Source organism: Ovis aries, chromosome 24, assembly GCF_016772045.2.
Source record: "Ovis aries strain OAR_USU_Benz2616 breed Rambouillet chromosome 24, ARS-UI_Ramb_v3.0, whole genome shotgun sequence".
NCBI classification, from domain to species: domain Eukaryota; kingdom Metazoa; phylum Chordata; class Mammalia; order Artiodactyla; family Bovidae; genus Ovis; species Ovis aries.
The window spans coordinates 25,408,299-25,428,302 of record NC_056077.1 but is presented as its reverse complement, the minus strand read 5'-3'; the positions used below and the strand labels follow the sequence as shown (position 1 = coordinate 25,428,302).

General features: G+C 48.6%; 1 protein-coding gene across 11 annotated transcripts in view; it reads right to left on the bottom strand.

The window, feature by feature from the left end:
• IL4R (interleukin 4 receptor) overlaps positions 1 to 20,004 on the bottom strand; it is a 64,559-nt gene that overhangs the window by 13,883 nt on the left and 30,672 nt on the right. For 3 of the 11 annotated variants that reach the window (XM_060405826.1, XM_042239977.2, XM_042239981.2), the window contains exons 2-5: positions 9,817 to 9,907; positions 7,541 to 7,708; positions 5,591 to 5,751; positions 3,697 to 3,848 (exon numbers count right to left, since the gene is read on the bottom strand). In XM_060405826.1, coding sequence (XP_060261809.1) covers positions 3,697 to 3,848; positions 5,591 to 5,751; positions 7,541 to 7,674 — 447 coding nt within the window. In that variant the 5' untranslated portion in view covers positions 7,675 to 7,708; positions 9,817 to 9,907. Of the gene's footprint in view, positions 1 to 3,696; positions 3,849 to 5,590; positions 5,752 to 7,540; positions 7,709 to 9,816; positions 9,908 to 15,011; positions 15,200 to 20,004 lie in introns of all 11 variants that reach the window. The other 8 variants (XM_060405825.1, XM_042239984.2, XM_042239986.1 and 5 more) reach the window with 4 other exon arrangements.

The following is a 20,004-nucleotide window of genomic DNA, read 5'->3' as shown; positions in this document are numbered from 1 at the left end:
AGAGGCCTAGAGCCTGTGTTCTGAAACAAGAGAAGCCACCGCAGTGAGAAGCCGGGCACTACGCCTAGAGAACAGTCCCCGCTCCCCACAGCCAGAGAAAGCCTGGGCAGCACAAGACGCAGCACAGCCAAAAACAATAAATAAATGAAATTATTAAAAAAAAAAAAAATGAAGCCAGGGCTTCCCTGGTGGCTCAGTGGTGAAGAATTAGCCTGTCAGCGCAGAGGACATGGGTTCAATCCCCAGTCTGGGAAGATCCCACATGCCTGTGGAGCAGCTAAGCCTGGGCACCACAACTACTGAGCCTGTGCTCTAGAGCCTGCGAGCCACGACTACGGAGCCCAAACGCCCAGCTACTGAGGCCCGCATGCCTGGAGCCTGTGCTCTGCAACAAGAGAAGCTACTGCACTTGAGCGCCGCAGCTAGAGTAGCCCCCACGCGCCGCAACTAGAGAAGGCCTGCCTGCAGCGACACTGTTTACAAATAAATAAATAAAAATGAAGCCAACACAGAATAAGGCAGGACCAAATGATGGAGACTCCAGGATCCTGGATCCAACCGTGACGGGCAAACACATGACCTTCCTTTGGACGCCATAGGTGGTACCCTTTCCTCCCCTCCAGCCCATCCCCTGAGCTAAGCCCTCACAGTTCCAGGAATTGGAAGGGGATTTACTGACCAAACTGTCTCCTTCTTTGGCGTCTATGTCAGCCCCTCTTCCCAACTGCTCTGAACGTCTCCAGTGTGAGCCCGACTACCCTTCCTGTTACTGCCCCACATCCTGGCCCAGTGCCAAGGAGGAAAACCACACCTGAGAGATGTAAATCAACACCCACCACCCCACCAGCTTGGCCAGAAAGAGAGGAAGCAGGAACAGGGCTGATGCGGCAGCTTAAGACGTCTGGGGCCTCTCGGCGGCAGACAAGGTCAGGCCAGACCGGCTTCCGGGACACGAGGCCTGGTCCCCAGCAGACCCTGAATAGTTACAGACCAGGGTCCAGGAGGACGAGATGGGTGGGATTCTGAGGTCCGAGGCTCTCAGGGGAAAAGGAAGACGACGTTTATGACGTTGTCGTGCCAGGCAGGGGCGCCTGTCTGTGTCACCCACTTTGTGCTCTCCATAGCCCTGCGGGGTTGGGCACTCTTGTTAGTGCCAAGTTACAGATGGGGAAACCGAGGCAAGAGGAGGGTGAGCAAGAAACTCAAGATCATGCAGCAAGTGGCAGGGAAGGTATTGGAACCTGGCTCCATGGGGCGCCAGGGCCCCTGGCGTTCAGATGTCATCCCTCCAATGGGAATATCTGAGGTGAAAACCTGAGTGGCTTACAGTGGCCTCCACCCCAACCTGCACCTAAAATAGAGGGGGCCTCAGCCATCCATTGTATAGCCCTGAGATTATTTGATGGTTTCTTACATATCAACTCTCCCTGTTTTAAAAATGCCAGTGCGTGCTGTGCGTGCTAAGTCACTTCAGTCTTGTCCAACTCTTTGCGACACTGTGGACTGTAGCCCACAAGGCTCCTCTGTCCATGGGATTCTCCAGACAAGAATGCTGGAGTGGGTTGCCATGCCCTCCTCCAGAGGCTCTTCGCCACCTAGGGACTGAACCCACGTCTCTTATGTCTCCTGCATTGGCAGACAGGTTCTTTATCACTAGTGCCACCTGGGAAGCCCCAGAATGTCAATCAGTTCAGGTCAGTTCAGTTGCTCAGTTGTGTCTGACTCTGTGACCCCAGGGACTGCAGCATGCCAGGCTTCCCTGTCCATCACCAACTCTCACAGTTTACCCAAACTCATGTCCATTGAGTCAGTGATGCCATCCAACCATCTCATCCTCTGTCATCCCCTTCTCTTCCCACCTTCAATCTTTCCCAGCATCAGGGTCTTTTCAAATGAGTCAGCTCTTTGCATCAGGTGGCCAAAGTGCTGGAGTTTCAATTTCAGTATTAGTCCTTTCAATGAATATTCAGGACTGGTTGGATCTCCTTGCAGTCCAAGAGACTCTCAAGAGTCGTCTCCAACACCACAGTTCAAAAGCATCAATTCTTCGGTACTCAGCTTTCTTTGTATTCCAACTCTCACATCCACACATGATTACTGGAAAAACCATAGCTTTGACTAGATGGACCTTTGTTGGCAAAGTAACGTCTCTGCTTTTTAATATGCTGTCTAGGTTGGTCATAGCTTTTCTGCCAAGGAGCAAGCGTCTTGTTATTTCATGGCTGCAGTCACCATCTGCAGTGATTTTGGAGCCCAAGAAAATAAAGTCTGTCACTGTTTCCATTGTTTCCCCATCTATTCACCATGAAGTGATGGTACTGGATGCCATGATCTTCGTTTTCTGAATGTTGAGTTTTAAGCCAAATTTTTCACTCTCCTCTTTCACTTTCATCAAGAGGCTCTTTAGTTCTTCTTTGCTTTCTGCCATAAGGGTGGTGTCATCTGCATATCTGAGGTTATTGATATTTCTCCCGGCAATCTTGATTCCATCTTGTGCTTCATCCAGCCCAGCATTTCACATGGTGTACTCTACATATAAGTTAAATAAGCAGGGTGACAATATACAGCCTTGACGTACTCCTTTCCTGATTTGGAACCAGTCTGTTGTTCCATGTCCAGTTCTAACTATTGCTTCCTGACCTGCATACAGACTTCTTAGGAGGCGGGTCAGGTGGTCTGTATTCCCATCTCTTGAAGAATTTTCCACAGTTTGTCATGATCCACAGTCAAAGGCTTTGGTGTAGTCAGTACAGCAGAAGTAGATGTTTTTCTGGAACTCTCTCGCTTTTTTGATGATCCAACAGATGTTGGCCATTTGATCTCTGGTTCCAAATACATTCGTTTAAAAAGGAACATCACAAATAAATAAAAAAATAAATAAAACAGAACCCCTCTGCCACTGCTGTGATTGGGGGCAAGTATCAAGATACCATGGGCATCTCATAAAGTAAATGCAATCACAGCCATGCAATGGCATTGAACTATGGCTGTCCATGTTTTCTGAGGGAAGGCTCTGAGCCTGCAGGCCCTTTTCTCTGTTACAAAGAAGCTCAGCTGACAAATTTCTAATTTATATTCATTCAAACCTTTGATCATAGTTCCATGTATTTTGGTATCTAGTATTACTGATGAAAGTCTAGAAAGTTTATTATTCATAGTGCTTTAAAAAAGTATTTGAATGAGGCTTGAAACTTCTAATCCAATTCTGAGGATTTAAATACTATGTTGTTAAAAAAAAAAAGGAAATTAACCTGTGATACAGCATTATTAACTAAAGTACAGATTTAGTTCAAATGTCAAATAAATAAATAAAAAATCTTCTTAAAAAAAAAAAGCTCAGCTGAGAAGTGACTCTTGACAGTCAGTGTCAGGAGGGAGTGAACATCTTGCCCTGAGATTTAGTCATTTAAGTGCGTTTAGAGTATTGCCTAAAATCTTAAGTGCCCCACCCCTGGGAAACAGATGTGGTCCATAGCTCTTCCTTTACAGATGAGGAGCCATGTTTGAAAATAAACTCCCTGTCTGCACACTGGGCATCAGGGGCCTGGGGAAGTGGAAAGACTGGTCCCCGAACAGAGCCACGACCAGCCACGTCCGGATGGGGGTTGTTTTCCCCACCTCACACCCCAGAGTCTGAGTCTCCACCCACCCGAGTCCCAAGCGGTCACAGAGAAACCCCGCAGGGCGCCCACTCACATCCGTGGGGTCGTTTTCATTTGAGACGTTGACCAGGTAGGTAAGCTCGGAGCACAGGAGGTTATCAGAAGGGTACGGGTTGTTCCACGTCAGCAGCCACGTGTGGGAGATGTCGGCGTGAACCGTGAGGTTTCTGGGGGCCAGCGGTTTCACTGTGGAGAAGGAGCGGCTGGTGAGGGGCTGGGTAGGGCGACGGGAGGAGGTGGGCCCATGCAGGCACGCAGACAGTTTAGAGCCTCAGTCACCACCACCTCCGCAGCACATCAGTGGGAAACCACATTGATTTAGTCATAACAGAGAATTACAACCGTATACCCGATTCTCATGTTGCTAAAATCCCACTGAGCACTGACTGTTCTTCTTGTTTAGGTGTTAAGTCATGTCACACTCTTTTTGCTACCCCATGGACTGTAGCCCACCAGGCTCCACTGTTCATGGGATTTCCCAGGCAAGAATACTGAAGTGAGTTGCCATTTCCTTCTCCAGAATATCTTCCCTACCCGGGGATAGAACCTGCGCCTCCTGTACTGGCAGGCAGGTTCTTTACCACTGAGCCGCCAGGGATGGCCACTGAGCACTTCAGTGGCTATTAACTACCTTTTCACAGTGAATGCAAAATGGATAAGCCAAGCAACCCGAACTCTGGCTTTTCCACTTTGATCCTTCATACTTCTGGCCACATCTGTGTACTGTATTATTTACTAAGCACTTTTCTTTATTTTGATTTCTGTGTTTTAAACCTTCGTCTCTTTTAAAATGATCATACCCATGAGATCACAGGTACATAGTGAGCATTAAAACTCACTCAGTCGTGTCCAACTCGTTTCAACCCCATGGACTATAGAGTCCATGGAATTCTCCAGGCCAGAATATTAAAGTGGGTAGTCTTTCCCTTCTCCAGGGGATCTTCCCAACCCAGGGATTGAACCCAGGGGTCAAATCCAGGTCTCTCACAATGCAGGAGGATTCTTTACCAGCTGAGCCACAAGCGAAGCCCAAGAATACTAGAGTGGGTAGCCTATCCTTTCTCCAGTGGATCTTCCTGACCCAGAAATTGAACTGGGGTCTCCTGCATTGCAGGTGGATTCTTAACCAATTGAGCTATGAGAGAAGCCCCTAAGATCAATATGCATGTGTAAAAATTATTTTAATTGATAGATTCATTCATAGGTCAATTTAAATCACCCCCACCCCACCCTGGGTATGAGAAATCCCTTCAGGAATTGATGATGTAGTGGCAAAGACTGTGTGCTCTGTGAGAATACTGCCTCTATCACTTAATAGCTGTGTGACCTTAGGCAGGTTACTTGCCTTTTCTGAACTATGTACTTTTTTCCTTCTCAATTGCAAAATAGGGGTAATAACTGTCTTTGAGAAACCAAGGCTCAGAGAGGTAACACGGCTTGCCCAAGGTCACACAGTAATAAATGGTGTTTTAAACTCCTGTTACTACACTCCAGCATGCTCTCCAGGGATTCCTATGGGAACTCTGGGTATCAGGATAAGGGCAGCCTCCCATGGTCTACACTGTCTAAAGAAGCAGCAGCTGAATAGTCGACAGAGGGTGGAAGGATGGTTCCCAATTCAGTTTCTGACCTGCAGCAAGCATGACTTCCACCAAACATACCTCATTCAACACGTTGATCTGGGCACTTAAATTCTGAAGGTTGAAATATCTGAACTGAACAGGGCCTGATGTACTCTTGAGCCCAACTCCATTTCAAAGATGGGAGGACTGAGGCCCAGAAAGAGGCAAGAACCCCATGGGGTTTGGGAAAAGGTAGGAGGCTGCTTGGATGGCCCTCTCCCGGGAATGAAGCCTGCCCGGCACATTGCAGGAACACCTGCAGCCCTGCCCCGCCCCCTGGCCCCGCCCTGGCCCCGCCCCACTCACCGTGATCGCTGGGCTTGAAGGAGCTGTTCCACAGCAGCTGCCCCCCGGCCCACAGGTCCAGCTGGTAGATGTCTTCTCTGACCGGGTTATCTATCTGCATATGGCATGCGCACACCGCACCCCCGACACCTCCTCTGTTCTCGGGGACACATGTGTTCTTTCTGCAAACACAGATTTTGCATTAGGCTGGGCATGTGACTCACTGGCAACCCCGGGATACACCTCAAGGAACCTCAGGCCCTTCCAGCTTCCTGGTCACCCTGCCTCAAGGACCAGATCTGGGGACTTGGGATCACAGTAGCTGGGGTGTGGTGGGGACAATGGCCTGGGAACACCTCCCTGCTGCTCATAGCTCCTCATCACATCCACTGTGGACTTTTATCCACCCCTGTCCCCAGGCTTGGACCCTGAAAGCCACTGAAAGGGAAGAACCCATGGCATGAAAGAATTTGTAACGACATGTGTGTGTCCTAGCGCCTCTCCGGTCGCACAGTCCAGCCCGGGCACATGCCCTGTGCCCCACAGCCTAATCCTAACGTGTCACCCAAAATAGCCAACCCCACATCTCATGGGTTAGGCCAGCAGCTGGCAAATGTTTTCTGTAATGGACCAGATACTAAATATTTGTGGCTTTGCGGGACATACCCTTTCTGTCCCAACTATACAACTCTGCTGATACAGCACAAAAAAGCCCCAGCCATAGACAATACATAAACAAATGGGCATGGATGTGTGTCAATAAAACTTTATTTAAAAATATGGGTGGTGGGCCAGATGTGACCCATGGGGCAGTTTGCAGATCCCCAGTCTAAGCCAATGTGCATACAGAAGCACAGTTGGTAGCCCAAATTGGGTAGCCACGTTGGGTGTACTCAGTAGCCCACATAGGGTATGCTGTATATCCCACCGTGCTCCGTAACTGTATGCCTGGTGTACTAGGTCATGTCCAGGGTACCACGTGCAACAACAGTTAGCCCGGTGTACCATGGGATATCCCAGTGAACCAGTAAACTGGAAAAACATTCCAAGTTCCATGGTCCACCAATCACTGCAGTGAGCTCTATCACTAACACCGCACCCCTAAACAATGGTCTAGCCTGGAAGTTCTCAAAGTGTGGTCTGGGGTTCCACTCGGTCTAACAGTTTTCATAGTAATACTCTGACATCAGCCATCATTTCCACTGGTTTTCTCTCACACGCTTAGAGTGCGATTTTCCAGAGGCTACATCATCTGTGGCGATGTTGTTGCTCTGACAGCCTGTTGAATGTGACCTGGTTGGCTCTTGGGATTTAATTTTCTGTTTTAATTTCTAATACAGAAAATATCAATAGATGTAAGTTACCCAGGCTTTATTTATTGGAAGGACTGATGATGAAGCTGAAGCTCCAATACTTTGGCCACATGATACAAAGAGCCAACTCAGTGGAAAAGACCCTGATGCTGGGAAAGACTGAGGGCAGGAAGAGAAAGGGGTGACAGAGGATGAGATGGTTGGAGGGCATCACCGACTCAATGGACATGAGTTTGAGCAAGCTCTGGGAGACAGTTAAGGATAGGGAAACCTGACATGCTGCAGTCCATGGGGGTCTCAAAGTGTCGGACACGACTTAGCGGCCGAATAGCAACAACAGCTGATGTCAGACTAAAGCTGTTGGGGTCCTCGCTAATTCTTAAGCATTCAAGAGAATCCTGAGACAAAAATGTTTGATAACCTTTGATCTAGTCCAGAATTCCACCACATCCACCTGCCAGGTGCCTTGGTGACACTGAGCCTGGAGCCCCACAATGCACTCATTGCCTCTTACCCTGCACCCCAGGGTACCTCATCTCTATGGTGCCCAGTCAAGCCCCCAAGAGCTGAATTTAGCACATGCATTCCAGCGCACCACCTAGGCCAGGTGAACTCCAAGGCAAACCCTCCCCAACTCCCAGCTCCAGCCCAGGCTTACTCAGAGTAGTAAAAATTCAGCTGGTAGGACAGGTGGAGCTCGGCTCTGCAGTTGGTGGGCCCGGCCATCTCCCACTCACAGGTGGAGATGCTGATGTAGTCGGAGAAGCAGGTGGGATCCTGAAGGACCCTCATGCTCCCTGGAGAGACACAGGAGACCTCTGAGCAGCTGGAGCCCGACAACCAAGAGGGATGAGTCAGAAACCAGCCCACACACAACAATGAAACCACTGTCACAGGCACAGTCCCTACAGAGTGGGGCCCAGGACCGGGCTCCGGGAGTTTCCCAGCTAGCACTGGGATGATGCCTGTAGCTGAAGAAATACCCTCTGGTATAGGGTCCATCAGTGGGGACAGACCAAATGCACTTTTATCATATGCAAACTCAGTGACCTGCCCATGGCTGAATGAAAGGAAAAACATGTCAGTCTGGGGATTGCTACCCCACCACCACAGGCATCTGTCCCATGGTGTGGGTTGGGGGAGGCACTATTTTCCACTGACTTGCTCCCTGCCGTCCATCTATTCCCCAGCCCTCTCTGTGCTCAGGAGGCTGATCCTCATGGCCTTGTCATCCAGACGCCTTGTCCTCTGGCTTGGGCCAATGCTGAAGGACCGGATGAGAGGCTTGGGGGACTTCTTCCAGCGAGTTTGTTGGCAGAGCTGGAATCTGAACCCAGCCAGATGAATGCTGGGTTTGCCAAATCATCAGGGAGCTATTGCCCTGCTCTGGGTGGCCATACCCAGCCACCAGGTGCCTTCCGGCTCCCACCCTCATTACCAGGCCCCTCCCAGCTCACAACAACTTGCGTTTGTTCGCTGGATAAAGGAGTTACCACATTAAGGAGAATCTTGCTGCTGTTTAGTCGCTAAGTCATGCCAGACTCTGCGACCCCACAGACTGTAGCCCACCAGGCTTCTCTGTCCTTGGGATTTCCCAGGCAAGAATACTGGAGTGGGTTGCCATTTCCTCCTCCAGGGGATCTTTCCAACCCAGGGATCAGACCTGTATCTTCTGCACTGGCAGGTGGATTCTTTAACACTGAGCCACGAGGGAAGCCCAAGAAGAGTCATAAATGTCTAATAAATACCCCAAACTCATCTCATGTCCAAAACTAACTCCTGATTCCCCGCCCACTACAAGTATCCTCTGCATCTCATCAATGATAACTGTGTCCCTCCCAGTCACTCAGGTTAGAAATACTGGAGTCATTCTTGCTCTGTCTCTCTCACCTCAATTCCAATCTGCTTTCAAATCTACTTTCAGATGGATCCAAAGCCAATGCCCGCCCCCTCTGCCCTGCCGGTCCCGGCCCCACCCATCTCAGGGCCCCACCCATCTCACGGTGCCTCCTCCCTGCCTCCCAGCTCCCACCCCGCTGGGGCCCCGTTTACTTCGTTGTCTCCACCTGTTCCCTCCTCCTGCTCACTGACTCCCCTACGTCTGCATCGTCTGGTCTCTCCAACACCCCAGGCAGGCTCTGGGCTTGGGGCTGCCACTGAGCACGCTCCTAACCTGGACGTGTGCCCGGCTCCCCATTTCCTTCACATTTGTGCTCCACTGCGACTCCAGGCAGTTTATTTTATTTTTTAGTTTTTAAATTGAAGGACAATTGCTTACAGAATTTTGTGGTTTTCTGTCATACATCAAAAAGAATCAGCCATGGGTATACCCATGTCCCCTCCCTTCCTGAACCTCCCTTCCATCTTCAAATCACAGTCCTCCCCCTCCAGCCAGCATTCCGAGTCCTGCCTCATCTGTCCTATTCTGTCTTTCGCCATCATCTTCTGAATGAATCTGAGCAAAACTCTGGGAGACAGTGGAGCCTGGCATGCTACAGTCCCTCGGGTTGCAAAGTCAGACACAACTTAGCGACTGAACAACAGCAACATCACCTTCTAAGGTAGCCTCTCCCTTCTCCAGGGGATCATCCCAACCCAGGGATAGAACCTGGGTATTTATTGCAGGCAGACTCTTAAAACTAAAGTGGGTAGCCTATCCCTTCTCCAGCAGATCTTCCTGACCCAGGAATCGAACTGGGGTCTCCTGCTTTGCAGGTGGATTATTTACCAGCTGAGCTATCAGGGAAGCCCCTAAGGATCTTTAGAATCTCCTGAATATTAGAAGCATCTGTCATCAGCTGTCCCCTCCCACTATCATGCAGTCTCCTCCAATCTTTGTGTTGTTCTCTGATTACCCTGGGGGCCTGGTGCGGAAACAATCCAAAGGTCTGCTGAATGAAGGAAGGAACAGATGACTGACGGGGGGTGACTTACCAGAGCCGGCCACCCCCAACAGGATCAGGCAGCTCACTGGGAACATGAGTACAGAGAGAAGCCGCCCCATCGGGAGATCCTACGGTGCCTGCTGGGAGCAAGTAATCAGGTTATCGGGTTAGCACTGACTCGTGATCTCCCAGCCCCATCAACTCAGCAGCTTTCAGAGCTCACCTCCCTCCAGACAGGACCCTCCCTCGGCCAGCAACAAGCCTTCCACACCCACGACAGCGCTGCCTACAACCGCTAAACACAACACACCCACACAAAGCCCAGAGTCAGAGCCACAGAACACCTGTTTCAAGAGATGCTTCTTAAAAGACACCCCATGGCCTGTTGAGTTTGAGCAACCCCCTTAGACTTCTGCAAGTTCATAATGCACATTAACATGTGAAGGTTCTGATAAGTCTCACAGGAAAGGAATCTACCTTTCTTCATTTAACCCAAGGCTTACAAAATTTATTTCCAGACCTAACCTTCATTTATGTGTGTGTGTGAAAACCCCAATTAATCTATGGAGCAATTTACAGTTCCTTGAAATATACTTTGGAAATGCCAATCTTTAATTGTCCAGCCTTACAGAGCTGGTTAAATAAAGGATGGTACCCATGCCAGGAAGAATTGTGCGCTGTGCTTAGTCACTCAATCGTGTCCGACTCTTTTGTGACCCCAGGAACTGTAGCCTACCAGGCTCCTCTGTCCATGGGATTTCCCAGGCAAGAAATACTGGCATGGGTTGCCATTTTCTTCTCCAGGGGATCTCCCTGACCGAAGGATTGAACTTGCTTCTCCTGTGTCTCCTGCATTGTAGGTGGATTCTTTATCCATGCGCCATCAGGGAAGCCCCCATGAAGCATTGCTGCTGCTGCTGCTGCTAAGTCGCTTCAGTCGTGTCCGACTCTGTGTGACCCCACAGACGGCAGCCCACCAGGCTCTGCTGCCCCTGGGATTCTCCAGGCAAGAATACTGGAGTGGGGTGCCATTTCCTTCTCCAATGCATGCAAGTGGAAAGTGAAAGTGTAGTCGCTCAGTCGTGTCCGACTCTTTGCGACCCCATGGACTGCAGCCCACCAGGCTCCTCCGTCCAGTGGGATTTTCCAGGCAAGAGTACTGGAGTGGGGTGCCATCGCCTTCTCTGCCATGAAGCATTAGGCAGCCACTAAAAATGACGCTGCTGAGCGTGTCAGATTCACTATGTCCATGGTTTGTACCCATGTAACTTTGCAGTCCCTTGGACAGCAAGGAGATCAAACCAGCCGCTCCCAAAGGAAATCAACCCTGAATATTCACTGGAAGGATCGTTGCTGAAGGTGAAGCTCCAATACTTTGGCCACCTGATGCAAAGTGCTGACTCACTGGAAAAGACCCTGATGCTGGGCAAGATTGAAAGCAAAAGGAGGAGGGGACAGCAGAGGATGGGATGGTTGGATAGCATCGCAGACTCAGTGGACATGAATTTGAGCAAACTCCGGGAGATATTGGAGAACAGGGAAGCCTGGCATGCTGCAGTCCATAGGGTCAGACATGACTTAGCAACTGAACAACATCTTTGCAGTGCCCTCACCCCCATCATCACTCCAGGGAGGGTGTTCTCCGCAACCCTTGAACCCCGGCCTCAGCTACGTGACTAGCTCCAGCCAGTAGGACATTAGCAAAAGTGATGCACAGGGAGACACGCTGTTGCAGGGCCACTGCCTGGACAACACGCCTGGGCTAGACTCTGGGAGGATGCTGACATGCAACAGTCCCAGCAGTTTCATGCTGCGTTAGGCAACAGGCGGCCGCCCCATTTGGGAGAGTGAGGTCACTTGAGTCAGGTCAAGATCAGCAGGGCTGCCTGGCCAACTGGAGGCTGACCTTGGATGCACTAGTGAGATCAGCCCAGCAAAATCAGCCAAGCCCAGGTAAGCTGCCCCCACAAACTTGAGCTAACAAATGTCTCCTGCTACATGCCCCTTGAGGTTTTGTGGTTAGCTGTTACAAAACACTATTACTGTTCCCCTCCAGTCATTACTCCGCCACCCTGACTTCTAACCCCGGATCACTTTTCTGCTGTTTACACAAATGGAATCGTGCATCACCCCTAATGTGTTAATGACATCCCATAATCCGTGATCTGTTGCCGTTTTCAGTCACTCAGTCATGTCTGCCTCTTTGCAGCATGACAGGCTTCCCTGTCCTTCACCATCTCCTGGGGTTTGCTCAGACTCATGTCCATTGAGTTGGTGATGCCATCCAATCATCTCATCCTCTGTTGCTCTCTTCTCTTCCTGCCCTCAGTCCTTCCTAGAATCAGCACCCAATCCGTGATTGGGGAATAAAAATTATTAAATGTGGTTACCCCAAAGAAAATCTAATTCAAATCCCCCCAAATCACAAGGCCCAGCAAGAACCCCTTACGTACTGACATCTATTCTTCCGTATCTGTTTAATTAAAAACTGGGAGATAATATATTTTATTTACCAAAATTGCAGCACCCAATACATGCTAAAGCTTAAAACTTAAACTTACTACATCCTTTAACATCATTCCAGGCCACTACGATCCCCAGCAGTTAATTAGTAGTATTCCATTGTGTGGCCACTGTCAGATTTTAGCCCTTATTTATTATGTTTATTACTTTGTTACTATAAACAGAGGGGTTTATGAGCCCTTCCTGGGAAAACCATCACCATACATTTCTGTTTATTTCCTTAACTTTAAATACTTGCTCTTTCGCTTGGGACAGAGCAAATTGCTTAACGCCCCTGTTCCTCGGTTTCCTAATCCATCAAGTGGGCCAATACACTCCATTTCACTGGGATGTTATGAGGATTTTTTACAAATTAATTAATTAATTAGGCTATGTAGAGTCTTACTTGCAGGCATACTGGAGCTTCTCTCTAGTTGAGGCGTGTGGCATATGGGATCTTATGCCGTCCAAGGATGGAACCTGAGTTCCCTATACTGGAAGGTAGATTCTTAACCGCTGGACCACCAGGGAAATCCCTGTTGTGAGGGGTTAAAAAAGCTACACACGTGGAGTCCTCAAACAGTGACCTGAACAAAGTAATGGGTCAAGTGATGTCAGCAGTTATCATCACTAAGAAAAGCGCTCAGAAGCCGACTCCCGAGGGGTCAAGGAGTTTGCAATTTCCTCCCACCACTCCCGACGCGAAATGCCAAACGCCCTCTCAGAAGCAACAGACTGGGATGGCTCCCCTGGCTTGACTGAGAGCACCCACCCCACACCCTCAAGCCCCGCAGCGGTCTCTGTGTGGGAGTCGCATCCGGAAAAGCAGCTGCCAGGCCTCGGGCTGCTTCAAAGTTCACGCGCCATTAAGAGAGTTACCCTGTCTTTCAGAGTTTTGGCTCCTTTCACTGCTCCGTGGAATAGACACGAAGATCAACCTCACAGGTGTGTTGCAAAGAGGAAGTGAGCTGTCTACCTAGCACCTGGCACAAAGTCGGGAACCTAATACCACGCCAGGGCCCTCAAGCTCCGTGGGAAGCTTTCCAGCGACTTTGTCCCACTTGAAATCCCTCCCCAGCCGGGCCCAATCTCCCTCTCCACCTGGCTCCGCCTCCCTCTGTACTTGGCCCCGCCCCTCTATGCTTGGCCCCGCCTCCTCTCCACCTGGCCCCTACATACGCAGGCACTGCTGCCCCGCTGGACACCGTCACTTCCTGCCACCACTCTTCAAACACACCAGGAACTCATTCTCACCCCCATGCCTTTCCTCTCCCTATCCTCATTCATTCTTGCTCACTCTCTTGTCTCCCTCTCGTGCATTTATTTATACGTTTATTCATAATGAATAAACGACCCCCTAATACTCGAGTAGTTTATCAAGAAAAGCAAGGAGAGTCACCAATATAACTACAATAGGACCATCAAAAGCAGGAAGTTAACACTGATGCCAGCTAACCCACAGACCCTATTTCCATTTTGCTAATTGCCCCGACGATGCCCTTTTATGCATCTGAGGACCATGCCATCCCAGCGCCCAGGGCTTGGCTTCTAAATATTATTCTGCACTGACAGAAACCAGAGCTCCTCGGAGAAACAGCTGACTCTAGGAGCGGGGAAAGTACACGAAAAGCTTAGAACTCTTGTGCCAGTAAGGGCGGGCTCTGAGAATGATGAAGACCTCTCAAAAAGACAGAGCCAGCTAGAATGGCTGCCCACTGGCCAAAACAGGCAAAACTGGAACCTCATAATGAATCTTTTAGTAACCAACTGTAACCCTTTAGAGGTAAAATAGGGGTGCAGAAGTCTAAAGTGATACAGATGAATAAGTGGGGGGAATGGACAGCTCTATTTCACCACAGCAGCCTGCAAGTATCTCCCCACAACTCATATTATTATTAATTAATGAGTCAAATACTTATTAATAAACTATGCATGCATGCTAAGTCGCTTCAGTCATGTCCGACTCTTTGGGACCCCATGGACTATAGCCCACCAGGCTCCCCCGTCCATGGGATTCTCCAGGCAAGAATACTGGAGTGGGTTGCCATGCCCTCCTCCAGGGAATCTTCCTGACCCAGGGATCGAAGCACGTCTCTTAGGTCTTCTGCATTGACAGCCGGGTTCTTGACCACCAACACCACCTGGGAAGCCCCATTAATTAACTTTATAACTTTAGATATTTTATATACAGTACAGTACTTTATATATATATGTATGTGTACGTGTATATATATATATATAAAATTGTATAGAACCTCATACACAGAAACCTGGCAGATACCACCTTAACCAAATGGTCTGTGTTGACATGGCCAGGGACAAATCAAGGTCATGAGCTTTCGGAAAACAATGCTCTTGGAGGACCACAGCATCCCTTCCCTGGGGTCCTGTCCCCAGTGCACGAGTCACATGGAAACGTGGAAATGTCAGACAAGCCTACTTGAAGGATGGTCTGTATAGCAAGTGGCCTGTACTCTTTAAAAAGTGTCCTGGGGTGAAAGGTAAGGCAACTGGGAGACGTTCTCCTTTCAACTGTGTGTCTATCATCCCAAGAGCCCAGACAAGAGTGTCATGTACGATCAAGCTCCTAGTACCTAGGACAACACCTGTGCTAGGAAAGCATGTACAAAGCACGTGCTCAGGAAAGTCTGTCGAATGAATTCACTTTGGACGTGATCTGGCACCTCTGATGGGCTAAGCACGGGGCTGGAAAACTTTCCCTAGGGGAGACTTGGTATCCACCTGAAGTCCCAACTGGCCTTCCTGGCAGAGCTGCCGTGAAGACCAAGGAAGGAGGGATGGGAGTGGGGCGGTAGGGCTGTGATGCTGGTTTCCTCTGCCTAGTCTGCATAATCTTCCCTCTCGCAAGATCACAGAGATCCACAGCATCTTGTGGCAGAGGTGGCAAAGGGGTCACTCCAGCCCAAATTCTGAATAAAGAGAAACAGAGAGGTCAAGACGCATGTCCAGGGTCACACAGCAGAAGGCTAGCTAACGTGGTGAAGTCCCCTAAGATGGTGTGGGAGAGCAAAGCAAGCCCCTCTCAGGGAAGACCGAACTATGACATTTACAGTGGGCAGGGTGTTACCTTTGATCTCTTTTGGAGGGCACATCCAGACCTATGTATGTTCACACACACACCCACATACGCACACCCACTGGTTTCACAGGGACAGCGGGTGTTGCATCTCAGGGGAAAACGCAAGATGTGGTGTGCACGTCTTCACACGGCACAGATGTGGTGGCAACAAGGGCTCTCTGAACATCACAGGGAATGAAAGGCAAAGGTGCAGAGAAGAAAAGGAATGAAAAGGAAGAATTAGCAAGCAATCAAGTTAAGAGGAAACAATTTCAAGTCCCCACCCTCCACTGTGGTATTCCTGAGATTGGGGTTGGAGGGGTATCACGGTGGCCTGCCCAGTCCAAATGCCGACCCGAACAGGGGTCCCTGCCAATATTCCACTTCTCACACGCTGCCGTCCAGTTTCTGCTTGTACTCCTCCTTGGACACAGTGCTCACTCTCAGGTCATTTCTGAGCAGAGCCTGACTGCTGGAAACAGCTTCTTTATCCTAACCAAGCATTTGTGTAAACAGAACCTTGCTTGTCAAGTATTCACTTGACCTTTTGCCAAGTGCACGAGAGTTATTACTTTACTGACTCAGCCGGAGAGCCCTGCAAGATGGGTTGTTATTCCCACTTTCTTCCTAAGGGAACTGAGGCCAGAGAGGTCAAATAACTTGCCCATCAGACACCACAGCTAGAGAGAGGGCAGGGCAAGGGTCAGAATCCAGGTTTGCTGGCTTCTGAGCCCAGGTACTTTCCAATATACCAACTCCTTCAAATTCTAGAACCACAGACTGAACCCAACAAGATGGAATGAAATGAGCCAGGAAGAGTTGGTTATTCTGCTTCCTTCTAAACTTTTTACATAGGTTAATTCAATAATCGAGAGTCCTTCCAGCTAAAGCCTCATGTGAAAATGGGAAAAAAATAATAGTACCTACATTTCTATTAACAGAAATGTGAGAGCCATGTCCAGGGAGGTGCCTCCCTTTGGAAGGAATCCTGCTGACTTGAAGCTTGTCGAGAGGATGACTACTGACACAGAGAGGGCCCGAAAACCCCAGAGGATCTAGCAGGCCCTTCCCTAAAGGGCTCTGTGCTCCCATCGCCTGCAGCCTCATCATGCAGTCAACAAACACTCAATATTTACCCCAATATTTAAACAAGCCAAGTTTCCTGGAGTGGGTAGCTATTCCCTTCTCCAGCGGATCTTCCTGACCCAGGGATTGAACCTGGGGCTCCTGCAATGCAGGCAGATTCTTTACTGAGCCACCAGGGAAGCCCTAAACATTATATATATACATTCAATTCAGTTCAGTTCAGTCACTCAGTCATATCTGACTCTCTGCGACCCCATGGACTGCAGTACGCCAGCCCTCCCTGTCCATCACCAACTCCCGGAGTTTATTCAAACTCATGTCCATTGAGTCAGTGATGCGATCCAACCATCTCATCCTCTGTCATCCCCTTCTCCTCCCACCTTCAATCTTTCCCAGCATCAGAGTCTTTTCAAATGAGTCAGTTCTTCACATCCGGTAGCCAAAGTATTGGAGTTTCAATTTCAACAACAGTCCTTCCAATGAATATTCAGGACTGATTTCCTTTAGGATGGACTGGTTAGATCTCCTTGCAGTCCAAGGGACTCTCAAGAGTCTTCTCCAACACCACAGTTTAAAAGCGTCAGTTCTTCAGTGCTCAGCTTTCTTTATAGTCCAACTCTCACATCCATACATGACTACTGGAAAAACCATAGCTTTGACTAGACGGACCTTTGTTGGCAAAGTAACGTCTCTGCTTTTAAGTATGCTGTCTAGGTTGGTCATAACTTTTCTTCCAAGCAGTACGCGTCTTTTTACTTCATGGCTGCAGTCACCATCTGCAGTGATTTTGGAGCCCAAGAAAATAAAGTCTGTCACTGTTTCCATTGTTTCCCCATCTATTTCCCATGAAATGATGGGACCAGATGCCATGATCTTCGTTTTCTGAATGTTGAGCTTTAAGCCAAATTTTTCACTCTCCTCTTTCACTTTCATCAAGAGGCTCTTTAGTTCTTCTTCGCTTTCTGCCATAAGGGTGGTGTCATCTGCATATCTGAGGTTATTGATTTCTCCCGGCAATCTTGATTCTGGCTTGTGCTTCATCCAGCCCAGTGTTTCTCAAGATGTGCTCTGCATATAAGTTAAATAAGCAGGGTGACAATATACAGCCTTGACGTACTCCTTTCCCTATTTGGAACCCATCTGTTGTTCCATGTCCAGTTCTAACTGTTGCTTCCTGACCTGCATATAGGTTTCTAAAGAGGCAGGTCAGGTGGTCTGGTATTCCTATCTCTTTCAGAATTTTCCACAGTTTGTGGTGATCCACACAGTCAAAGGCTTTGGCATAGTCAATAAAGCAGAAATAGATGTTTTTCTGGAACTCTCTTGCTTTATGATAATCCAACAGATGTCGGCAATTTGATTTCTGTTTCCTCTGCCTTTTCTAAAACCAGTTTGTACATCTCGAAGTTCTTGGTTCAGATACTGTTGAAGCCTGGCTTGGAGAATTTTGAGCATTACTTTACTAGCATGTGAGATGAGTGCAATTGTGCGCTAGTTTGAGCATTCAATATTTAAAACAGCCCTATCAAGTAGGTACTATTATTTTTTTTCCCATTTTCACATGAGGAAACTAAGGCTCAGAAAAGTTTGGTGACTTCTCTGAGGTTACAGAAAGGTGACAGTCCTGGGATCTGAACAGGAGCAGTCAGGATCCAGAGCCTTTGCTGGCTCTTAACCACTATAGGTGTTTAGACGCCAGAGTCCTCAAAGCTTTGGAGGTCACTGACCCATGTAAACATCCGTTGCAAACTCCAAGATCTTTTCCTAGAAAAGTGCAAACATTTAATTTTGCATTCCATCTTAGTGGTTCACACAGAGGTTACTTGAGCTTGCTTGCATGGGTGCTAAGTCACTTCAGTTGTGTCCAACTCCTTGTGACACTATGGACCATAGCCCACCAGGCTCCTCAGTCCATGGGATTCTCCAGACAAGAATATTGGAGTGGGTTGCCATCTTCCCAACCCAGGGATCGAACTCACATCTCCTGTATCTCCTGTACTGATAGGTGGGTTCTTTACCACTGAACCACCAGGGAAGCCCACTTGAGCTTACTGAAGCCCAAGTAAGGACTCCAGGTCAAAGGCCCTCCTGTAGGCCATGAGCAGTGTTTGAGAATCTTTGAATAGGGTCATGTCAAGATTTTTTCCAAAACCTAATTTGGAGGTAGGGAGAACAATGGAATAAGGGGAAGCCAGGGGGCAGTGAGCAGTTACTACAAACATGAGTCACCCCATCTTGCACCCCATGTTGCCATCTTGCACCCCATGTTGCAGCCAGAGTCATTTTAAAATTGGAAACCAGGCCATGATCTGCTCACTTCACTGGCCTCTGGCTCCTGAAAGATATCTTCCCTCGGGCAGGGGAGGGGGCCACAGAGCCCCAAGGGTTCACAGCTCATCCAAGTACAGCATCCCTGACTCAGCGTCACATCCAAACCCCGGAATGCAAACAGCCAATCCAAAAGGGTACACGCTGTGTGATTCCATTTATGTAACGTTCTTGAAATGATCAAATTATGGAAATGGTGAATAGATGAGTGGCTGCCAGTGGCGGCGGGAGGGGGTGGCAGGGAAGGAGGGAGGAAGGGAGGTGTGGCTATAAAAGGGCAACACAGGGATCCTCGAGAGGAAAGGACTGTTCTGTGTCTCACTGCGGTTGTGGAGACAAAAACCTGTGCATGTGATAAGGTTAAATTAGTAAGAGTCAGGCTAACAAAATGAATACAAAGAACATGGGCGTGCGCGCTTGCCTGTAAACACATTCAGACAAGTGCAAGCACAACAGGCGCTATCTGAGGACAAGCAGGGGATTCTATCAATGTCAATATCTTGGTTGTGATACTGAACTACAGTTTTGTAAGACATGATTACCTTTCGCGGAAAGAGTATAAGGGACCTCTCTGTATCATTTCTTACAACTGTGTGGATGAATTCTTACAATTTTGCTGTGTTGTTGCTTAGTTGCTCAGTCATGTCTAACTCTTTGCGACCCTATGGACGGTAGCCTGCCAGGCTCCGCTGTATTTCTCCAGGGGATCTTCCCAAGCCAGGGACCGAGCCCAGGTCTCCAGCATTGTAGGCAGATTCTTTACCTTTTGAGTCACCAGGGAAGCCCTCATTCTTATAATAATTACCATAAAATTAAAAGTTTAAGAAAATGCACACACACAAAAATCCCAAACCACCCAAATCCGTCTAATGATCTGGGTCCTGAGACCCCAGTAGCATTCCCTCCTATTCCTGCCCTCTTTCCCCAAGAGCCTTTCATCCCAGTAGCCTTTTGAACACTGATACACTCCTGTCTCTTTCCTCCTTCGCAGCCTATATATCAGGAAACACCATGCAACGAGGGCTCCTTTGTTACTTCTTATCTAGGCACCTTGTTTATTTCTGTCATATACTTCTCACCATTTCTAATCATATCACTGAGGTTATATGTGTGAATGTTTATTTTATTTCAGGATGTGGATGGCAAGGACACAAAGCTTTGGTGACAAAAATGTTTTCAGCTTTCCCAGATCAAAACACACCATGAAGAAAAAAAGCAAGCAAGCAAAAGATTAGCAAAATA